This window comes from Bos grunniens, chromosome 15, assembly GCF_055505025.1.
Source record: "Bos grunniens cultivar Pamir isolate PY7600 chromosome 15, Bosgru_T2T1.0, whole genome shotgun sequence".
NCBI classification, from domain to species: Eukaryota; Metazoa; Chordata; class Mammalia; order Artiodactyla; family Bovidae; genus Bos; species Bos grunniens.
Window position 1 is genome coordinate 79,598,727 of NC_141179.1, and position 10,885 is coordinate 79,609,611.

The window sequence follows — 10,885 nt, forward strand, 5'->3', positions numbered from 1 at the left end:
TTTAAATTAATTTTTTATCTACAAAACTATATTTGATTATTTTAATAATAATAAGATGCAAAAGTGCAATTTTCTTTTAGGAGTTAAAAGTTTACATTGTTTTACTAGTTCAAAACTGTTAATAAATTTAAGTGTTTTAAATATGAATTATTTTCTGATAATTTGTTTAAAAAGTTACTTATCATTTATCAAGGCCATTTGAAGTTATCATGACTGCTTTTCTCTGATTTCAGTATTTTCTAGATTCTATACTTAGAGCAATTGCTACTTGTTTTTGCTTCCATTAGCTTAACAGTATACTTTTTGTCTCCTTTGTTATCATTCATAAACATAATGTAGTTTCATATATTTATGGGCCCTTTTCAGTTTTCTAGCCTCTTTTATAAATTATGCTTTTACTATGCTTTCATTTCTATTTCTATGATTAGGAAATGTATCCTCTTATTTTCTGCAAACAAATATTATGAACAGATTCTATGATGTGGACAATTCTTAAATTAGGTAAATTTTAAAACAACTTAAACTCTATAAATTGACTATACTATTCTTATAATAATGTAGTTTAGAATACATTTATATGATAATAGAAACATAAGTAATATTATTATACATGTGCATTGTATTATATCATCTATAGGCCATATGAAATATTTCAAATATTTTTATTTTCCTAAATGTTCTTTGTTATATTAGTGCATACCACATTTTATGTAAAATGGAGTCTGAAGTAATTTAAAATATAATATGCTTTTTTATGGTGCCATGCCAAAATGCTATTTAATAAAAGTATGATACGGAGAAAGATGAAAAAACATAAACAGCTGCATTTACTGTCATAAATTGATAAATAGAATGATCATAATACATTTTTGCTAGGTATTTTCCATTTACCAGCCAATATTTAAAGGGCTTTAGATATAGACTGAAAAGAGTTTATCTTCACAAGAGAACTTACAGGTAAGTACCAGCAACATCTACATGTTAATTTCAGGTGATGGAAGGCCATCCTCCTACTTATTCAGTCAATGACTTAAAAAGACTCCTGAAATTTTCTCTTTATCTCACACACCTCACATCCAATCTATCAAGATAGTGTATAGATTCAAAATACATGGTATATTTGAAGTCTGGCTACTTCTCAACATCTTTTCTGCTACCCACACTGGTTCAAAGAACCATCATAGTCTTAGAATCGTTGCTGCAGTCTCTGGACTTGTCTCTGCTTGGCCTTGTCCCTCTTGAATTTAAATGTCAATGTGAGAGCCAGAGCGATCATACTGTTAAAGAGTATGTTGGAATATATTACTTTATTCAATAATCCTACAGATCTCATCTCACTAAGAGTAAAAATGAAAATCTTCATAAGATCCCATTGGTCCATAATAACCTTGCATCCACTACTAACCTCGGTGAACTCATTCCTTACTATTGTATCAATTATATTCACTTTGATTTAACCACATGACATCCTAACTCTTCTGTGTATACTAGTCCTGATACTACCTGAGATTTTTCCATTTTCCTTCATTCAGAAATTCCTGTTTATAGACAACTACATTTTTTTTTTTTTGGTCTTATTCTATTGAATAATAACATCCTTGCCACTTTATTTAAAATTGTACCTGTTCTCTATTCTTTTTCATGTTTCATTTGTTTCCCATACCAAGTATCTACATCCGACCATTAATAATATTTTGCTAGTGCATTTTTGCATTATTTTTCTTTTCTGCTCCTCTCCCCCCTGCACACACACATTATCATATAAACGTAATAAGTTCAGGATTCTTGCTTAATTTGTTCAACATTGTATCCCCAGCACTAGATCTATGCCTCAAAATATATCTGAAGGTTGCAATTTACAGATAAGGAAACTGCAGAGCAGAAAGAGTAAATAGTGGTCCATGGTCACTCCACTAGTTAAAGAACAAGCTAGCTCACATTTGAACCCAGATACCCTAACTCTAGTGTTCATAAAGACAACTTGTGTCTTTATCACCACTCTCTGATTGGATATTTTTTCAACGTAACTGTACTACAATTATCAGAGTTGAAAAAGTAGAATTCACAGCTATATTAAAGAAAACATTAAAGAAAATACCAGGGGCTGTCGAAAGGTGTATGTAGCTGGCAGACATTCTCTGGAAATGCTGATTGAAGACAGTATAGTTTTGGCATTACTAGATAGGCCTTGGCAAACATACAGTCACAGTCCTATTCACAGAAGGAAAATTAAAGAACAGTTTATCCCTCAATAGTATTAGTCTAAAAAAAAAATCTGTGATAGTCAGGGAACAGGCTATGTTGGTGTAATAGTGGGATTCAGAAACAGAGTGGCTCAATAAAGAAAACAATATCCTCAGTTGCAAATTCCTAGATGTTAACTGTTTAGGGTGTGTGGATGACTCTTTTTCACAGAACAATCCTGGAAATTATGTTTCTTTTATGTTTTTGATTGGTTAGCCCCCAAATGTTGTCCTTTTCTGCACTGTTGAAAGTGAAGAGGAACTAAAAAGCCTCTTGATGAAAGTGAAAGTGGAGAGTGAAAACGCTAGCTTAAAGCTCAACATTCAGAAAACGAAGATCATGGCATCTGGTCCCATCACTTCATGGGAAATAGATGAGGAAACAGTGGAAACAGTGTCAGACTTTATTTCTGGGGGCTCCAAAATCACTGCAGATGGTGACCACAGCCATGAAATTAAAAGAGGCTTACTCCTTGGAAGGAAAGTTATGACCAACCTAGATAGTATATTCAAAGGCAGAGACTACTTTGCCAACAAGGGTTCGTCTAGTCAAGGCTATGGTTTTTCCTGTGGTCATGTATGGATGTGAGAGTTGAACTGTGAAGATGGCTGAGCACCGAAGAATTGATGCTTTTGAACTATGGTGTTGGAGAAGACTCTTGAGAGTCCCTTGAACTGCAAGGAGATCCAACCAGTCCATTCTGCAGAAGATCAGCCCTGGGATTTCTTTGGAAGGAATGATGCTAAAGTTGAAACTCCAGTACTTTGGCCACCTCATTGAAGAGTTGACTCATTGGAAAAGACCCTGATGCTGGGAGGGATTGGGGGCAGGAGGAGAAGGGGACGACAGAGGATGAGATGGCTGGATGGCATCACTGACTCGATGGACATGAGTCTGGGTAAACTCCGGGAGTTGGTAATGGACAGGGAGGCCTGGCGTGCTGCGACTGATGGGGTCGCAAAGAGTTGGACACAACTGAGTGACTGAACTGACTGACTGACTGACTGATGAATGGATATAATGTATTCTGTGTAAGTCAGTAAAGAATGATCAGATTAAAGTATTGGTTAAAGTCAAAATGTCTTTATTATGTTAAACATTTTTATACAATTTAAAGCAAAAATTAAAAATTTCTGTTTAGTTTTATCTTATCTTGCCATAAACCTGATTTTTATTTCACACTAGTTTTAGTAGAACTAACTTTTGGTGACTAAATTGCCCTTCTAAAGTTCAAAAATGTTACAATAAATGCAAAAGTAACTCCTTTATCTGAACCAAGAAATTGTCTCCTGAAATTCTGGAATATGAGCAGAGTTTCCTGTAAGAGTCACTTTTAAATCTATATAAAATAGGTTTAATTATCATGAGTTGATAAAAGATTCACAAGAATATTTTAATCTGATACGTCTATATATATCTAATATGTCCATATATATATGTCCTGAGAAAACCATAATTGAAAAAGACACATACATTTACACCAGTGTTCATCATTGACTATGTTTTTATGAGATGTACTCACTTTGAAATTATTTGTCAGGACTTGTTTTCCATTATCTAACATAAATAATATTTAGAGAAACCGTAGGCATTTTCTTAAAGTTGTATACCATAAATTTCACCTAAAACACCAAAGCCTTTTACTATGTGAATAACAATAAACTGTGGAAAATTCTTAAAGAGATGGGAATATCAGACCACCTGACCTACCTTCTGTGAAATCTGTATGCAGGTGAAGAAGAAACAGTTAGAACCGGACATGGAAAAACAGACTGGTTTCAAATTGGGAAAGGAGAATGTCAAGGCTGTATACTGTCACCCTGCTTATTTAACTTATATGAAGAGTACATCATGAGAAATGCTGAGCTGGATGAGGCACAAAGTGGAATCAAGATCGCTGGGAGAAATATCAATAACCTCAGATATGCAGATGACACCACCCTTATGGCAGAAAGTGAAGAAAAACTAAAGAGCCTCTTAATGAAAGTGAAAGAATAGAGTGTAAAAGTTAGCTTAAAGGTCAACATTCAGAAAACTAAGATCATGGCATCTGGTCCCATTGGCAGATAGATGGGGAAATGGTGGAAACAGTGGCTGACTTTTTTTTTTCTGGATATATATATATATATATATATATATATATATATATATATATAGAATGGAGAAGGCAATGGCACCCCACTCCAGTACTCTTGCCTGGAAAATCCCATGGATGGAGGAGCCTGGTAGGCTGCAGTCCATGGGGTCGCTAAGAGTCAGACACGACTGAGCGACTTCACTTTCACTTTTCACTTTCATGCACTGGAGGAGGAAATGGCAACCCACTCCAGTATTCTTGCCTGGAGAATCCCAGGGATGGGGGAGCCTGGTGGGCTGCCATCTATGGGGTCGCACAGAGTTGAACATGACTGAAGCGACTTAGCAGCAGCAGCAGCATATATACAGAATCTAAAAAGATGGTAATAAGGAACATATTGGCAGGGCTGCAATGGAGACACAGACACAGGGAACAGACTTGTGGACACAACAGGGGATGGAGAGGGGGTACAAATTGAGAGAGTAGTGTGGAAACCTATACATTATCATATGTAACATTAGATAGCCAGTGGAAATTTGCTATATGACACAAAGAGCTCAAATTTTGTACTCTGTGACAACCTAGAGGGGTGGGATGGAGTGGGAGGTGGGAAAAGGGTTCAAGAAGGGGAGGACATATGTATACCTATGGTTGATTCGTGTGTATGTATGATAGAAGCCAACACAACTTGTAAAGCAATTATCCTCTAATTATAAATAAATAAATTAGAAAGAATATACTGAGGAAGATAGTAGGACAACATAGATCAAGAACCCAGAATATGCATATATTTTGATCCTCCAAAAATGAAAACTAAGTCAAAGAAAGAGAAGAGATATCACAAAATATCACAAGATTTATCTTTCCCCAAATATAAAAAGATTAAAAATTACCTATTGAATACATATAATGTGTTATGAGTAAGTCAACAAAGAATAACCAGTATTAAAGTATGTATTAAACGTGAAAGTCGCTTAGTCCTGTCTGATTTTTTGCTACCCCATGGACTAACCTGCCAGGCTTCTCTGTCCATGGAATTCTCCAGGCCAGAATATGGAGTGAGTAGCCTTGCCCTTCTGCAGGGGATCTTCCTAACCCAGGGATTGAATCCACGTTTCCTGCATTGCAACCAAATACTTTACTGGTTGAGTTATCAGGGAAGCCCAAGAAGACTAGAGTGAACTGGGGTCTCCTGCATTGTAGGGAGATTCTTTACTAGCTGAGCTACAAGGGAATATCTTTATAAAGTTGAAGTTTCTTTATGCAATTAAAAAAATTAAATTTATCTTAATTTTTCCTAATCTAGCCATAAGAATGAATTTTGTTTCACAATTGCTTTAATAGCACTAATTTATGATGAGTAGATTTGCCAGTCCAAGGTTCATCAAAGATACAATAAGCACAAAAGTACCTCTTTTATCCAAACTAACAAACTATCTCCTGAAATTCTGGAGTATGAGCAGACATTCCTTTAAGAGCCACTTTTAAATCTACAGGAAAATTGGTTTAATTATTCTGAGTTAATGACAGAGTCACAGGAATATTTTAATTTGAGTCTCAGTATAATGACAATTATGCAAATCTCAGTTCAGTTCATCGCTCAGTCGTCTCTGACTCTTTGCGACCCCATGAACCGCAGCACGCCAACTCCTGGAGCTCACTCAAACTTGTGTCCATCGAGTCGGTGATGCCATCCAGACAGCTCATCCTCTGTCGTCCCCTTCTCCTCCTGCCCCCAATCTTTCCCAGCATCAGAGTCTTTTCCAATGAGTCAGTGTTTCCCATCAGGTGGCCAAAGTATTGGAGTTTCAGCTTCAACATCAGTCCGTCCAATGAACACCCAGGACTGATCTCCTTTAGGATGGACTGGTTGGATCTCCTTGCAGTCCAAGGGACTCTCAAGAGTCTTCTCCAACACCACAGTTCAAAAGCATCAATTCTTTGGTGCTCAGCTTTCTTTATAGTCCCATTCTCACATCCATACATGACCACTGGAAAAACCAGCCCTGACTAGACAGATCTTTGTTGACAAAGTACTGTCTCTGCTTTTTAATATGCTGTTTAGGTTGGTCTTAACTGTCCTTCCAAGGAATAAGTGTCTTTTAATTTCATGGCTGCAATTACCATCTGCAGTGATTTTGGAGCCCCAAAAAATAAAGTAAGCCACTGTTTCCCCATTTATTTTCCATGAAGTGATGGAACCAGATGCCACGATCTTCGTTTTCTGAATGTTGAGCTTTAAGCCAACTTTTTCACTCTCCTCTTTCACTTTCATCAAGAGGCTCTTTAGTTCCTCTTCACTTTCTGCCATAAGGGTGGTGTCATTTGCATATCTGAGGTTATTGGTATTTCTCCCAGCAATCTTGATTCCAGCTTGTGCTTCCTCCAGCCCAGCATTTCTCATGATATACTCTGCATATAAGTTAAATAAGCAGGGTGACAATATACAGCCTTCACATACTCCTTTCCCTATTTGGAACCAGTCTGTTGTTCCGTGTCCAGTTCTAACTGTTGCTTCCTGACCTGCATACAGATTTCTCAAGAGGCAGGTCAGGTGGTCTGGTAGTCCCATCTCTTTCAGAATTTTCCACCGTTTATTGTGATCCACACAGTCAGAGGCTTTGGCATAGTCAATAAAGCAGAAATAGATGTTTTTCTGGAACTCTCTTGCTTTTTTGATGATCCAGCAGATGTTGGAAATTTGATCTCTGATTCCTCTGCCTTTTCTAAAACCAGCTTGAATATCTGAAAGTTCATAGTTCACGTATTGCTGAAGCCTGGCTTGGAAAAGTTTGAGCATTACTTTACTAGCGTGTGAGATGAGTGCAATTGTGCAGTAGTTTGAACATTCTCTAGCATTGCCTTTGTTTGTGGTTGGAATCAAGCAGACCTTTTCCATTCCTGTGGCAACTGCTGAGCTTTCCAGATTTGCTGGCATATTGAGTGCAGCACTTTCACAGCATTATATTCAGGGATTTGAAATAGGTCAACTGGAATTCCATCACCTCCACCAGCTTTGTTTGTAGTGATGCTTCCTAAGGCCTACTTGACCCACATTCCAGGATGTCTGGCTCTAGGTGAGTGATCACATCATCATGATTATATGGGTCATGAAGATCTTTTTGTACAGTTCTTCTGTGTATTCTTGCCACCTCTTCTTAATCTCTTCTGCTTCTGTTAGGTCCATACCATTTTTGTCCTTTATTGCACATCTAGAGGTCTACAAATAAGCATTTTATGAAGAAAAAGATAATTGGGAAACTTTAATCAAAATGTTAAATTAGTTTGGATTATTTCATATTGTTCTTTGAATTTTATTATATTGACTTTTTTTTTCCCCAACGTACATATTTACTACTATATTGCATGTGTGCTAAGTCGCTTCTTTTGTGTCCAGCTCTTTTCAATACTAAGGACTATAGCCCACCAGGCTCTTCTGTCCATGGGATCAATAGGCCAGAATACTAGAGTGGGTTATCATTTCCTCCTCCAGGGCATCTTCCCAGGCCAGGAATTGAACCCGTGTCTCTCATGTCTCCTGCATTGGCAAGCAGATTCTTTACCACTAGTGTCACCTGGGAAGTCCACTCCTATAATATTGGCACAATTTAAACATAAAAGTTTTATTGTGAAAAATGCATCATTCCATCCCTGATAGTTTCAGTCACAGAATAAGAAAGTATTTCTCTAAAAATAGTTTCTCTACCAAAGCAGGCATAGATTTAGAGCGTAACGTTGGAAGGCCACAGCATTAGGCTCTTCACTGTGTGGCTTCTAAGGGAAAAAAAAAATTAGTTATAACTTAGCATAGCAGCGTTTAGTACTTGAACTTTTGTCCTTGGAGACATGCCAAGTAATTTTGCTTGGAAATTGGTCCACAGAGATGACCAAAGTTTGCATTATCATCAGTCTCCAGAATATGAGGTAGCCTGGAGTCATCAGGATGAGAGGCAAGAGATATGGTGCTCCACTTACATATATGCACACAGTTGATCCCTGATACTCATTCTAGACATAACTTCCTGGCAAATTTTATGTATAATCAGGAGTTGAACAAAACTTCATTTGATTTATTTTTGCCTCAGAATAAAACAAAATGAATGCACTAAAATTAAAAAGAACTTATCTCAAAGAAAACAAATATTGCATCATAGAAATTTTCAACTGAAATGGTCTTATGTGTTATTTGTGAGAAAAATTGCAGTTTGACATACTTCTAGAGAGAAAATATTGGAAGAAAGTATTTTTTTCACCAACTTGGCTGAAAGTAAGTATCATTCTCAAATTTGGAAGGTTTTAGGTAGGATCCAATAAAACGGGAAATTTATCAGCAGAATATGCATGTAGATATCTTTCAGAACTTATTAAAAAGTGTCAGGATGTGTGGAAGGAGAAGTACAGAGTTGATATGATCAGGGTCTACAAGTCATTTGCATTTTTAGAAATATAATTTTGGAAGAAATTTGATTTTCAGTGGTCAAGTTAGAAAAATATCATATATTTTGGAAATTAGTACTAACATATGGTTTATCATTTTAATACACCCTATTAAAGTCCACTAAGTTTGGATACTTGTCATTAACATTAAACAGTATTTGAAATGAAAGAACAGAACATGGTACATTAAAACTTTTCTTTTATCATTCTTTATCATATAGCTAGCAGTTTACTCTTGGTTTTGTTGAAATTAATTATAAATAGGAGTATGGTATTATAGTGTGGTGTAGTGGTAAAGAATCTGCCTGCTCTGCAGGAGACATAGGTTTGATCTCTGAGTGGGGAAGATATACTGCAGGAGGATACGGCAACCCACTCCAGTATTCTTGCCTGGAAATTCCATGGACAGAAGAGCCTGGAGGGCTACAGTGCATGGGATTTGCAAAGAGTCGGACATGCCTGAGCACACACACACATGGCCTTATGGACATGCTCTCTGAAGTCAATCTATGGAGGTGGAATTGCAGGTTCAAAATTTAGTAGTTCTATATCTGGACGAGTTAATTAAATTATCTGTGCACTTTGTCTCATCAGAAAAATATGGCTAAAAGAGTACTAATTATGATATAAAAATCTCATGAAATGCATTAATTAAATAACAGGAGCATTTAGGACCATATCAGGCTTATTCTAATTCTTCAATGAATTAGTTTTTGTTATAATATATCCAAATGTCAACTCACACCTATTTTTATATTTGGAAATCAAAATAAGTTTTTGTCTCTGCATACCCTATACACACCTCCTTATCATCATTTCATGGAAACACTAAATTAATATAAATAAGTGATGTCATTCATACATACACAAAGTAATTTTTTTTTTTAATTTTTGAAGTAATTCCTGCTGAATATCAACTTTGGTTTCTCAACAGTTAGGAGCACTTGAACACCATGGGCAGAAGGAATATCACACAGGTGTCTGACTTCATCCTCATGGGACTGACAGACTCTGAAGAGATCCGGCTGGTCCTCTTCACCCTCTTTCTCCTGATATACCTGATCACGGTGCTGGGGAATGTGGGGATGATCCTGATAATCTCCCTGGATTCCCGGCTTCACACTCCCATGTATTTTTTCCTCAGTCACTTGTCATTTCTTGACCTCAGTTACTCAAGTGTTATCACCCCTAAAACCTTAGACAATTTACTGAATTCCACCAAGAACATTTCGTACCTGAACTGCTTCATCCAGATGAGCTGCTTTATATTCTTGGGTGCCACTGAATGTTTCCTTCTCTCCTCCATGGCCTATGATCACTATGCAGCTATCTGCAACCCTCTGCATTACCCGATTGTCATGTACACCAGACGCTGCTGGTCCCTAGTCTTTGGATGTTATCTGATTGGCTTTATGGACTCTTTTGTTAATGGACTTTGCATGAGCAGATTGCATTTCTGCAAATCCAATATAATCTTTCACTTTTTCTGTGATCTATCCCCAATTTTAGCCTTGTCCTGCACTGACACACATGACATAGAAATCATCATATCCACTTTTGCTGGCTCTAGCCTAGTGCTGTCTCTTCTTACAATAGCAGTGTCCTATGTCTCCATCCTGTCTACTATCCTCAAAATTACTTCCACTTCTAGTAAGCAAAAAGTTTTCTCTACCTGTGCATCACATCTTCTGGGGGTCACTGTCTTTTATGGCACTATGATTTTTACTTACTTAAAACCAAGTAAATCCTACTCCTTGGGAAAGGATCAGATAGCTTCTGTTTTTTATACTATTGTCATCCCCATGCTGAATCCACTCATATACAGTCTTCGAAACAAGGAAATAAAAAATGCTCTCAGTAGAGTCATGCAGAAGATGAAATGAAAGTCGCTCCGTCGTGTCCAATTCTTTGTGTCCCCATGGACTCTACAGTCCATGGAATTCTCCAGGCCTGAAGTGGGGAGCCTTTCCCATTTCCAGGGAATCTTCCTAATCCAGAGATTGAATTTGGGTCTCCTGCATTTCAGGCAGATTCTTTACCAGCTAAGCCACAAGGGAAGCCCAAGAATACTGGAGTGGGTAACCTGTCCCTTCTCCAGGGGATCTTCCAGACCCCAGAATCAAACCA

General features: G+C 37.2%; 1 protein-coding gene across 1 annotated transcript; it reads left to right on the forward strand.

Annotated features, from left to right (window-relative positions):
- The first annotated feature begins 9,711 nt into the window (after window positions 1–9,711).
- LOC147358642 (olfactory receptor 8H3-like) lies at window positions 9,712–10,641 on the forward strand. The gene has a single exon (XM_086338200.1). The coding sequence runs from the start codon at window positions 9,712–9,714 to the stop codon at window positions 10,639–10,641; it is 930 nt and encodes a 309-aa protein (XP_086194326.1).
- The last annotated feature ends 244 nt before the right edge of the window (window positions 10,642–10,885 follow it).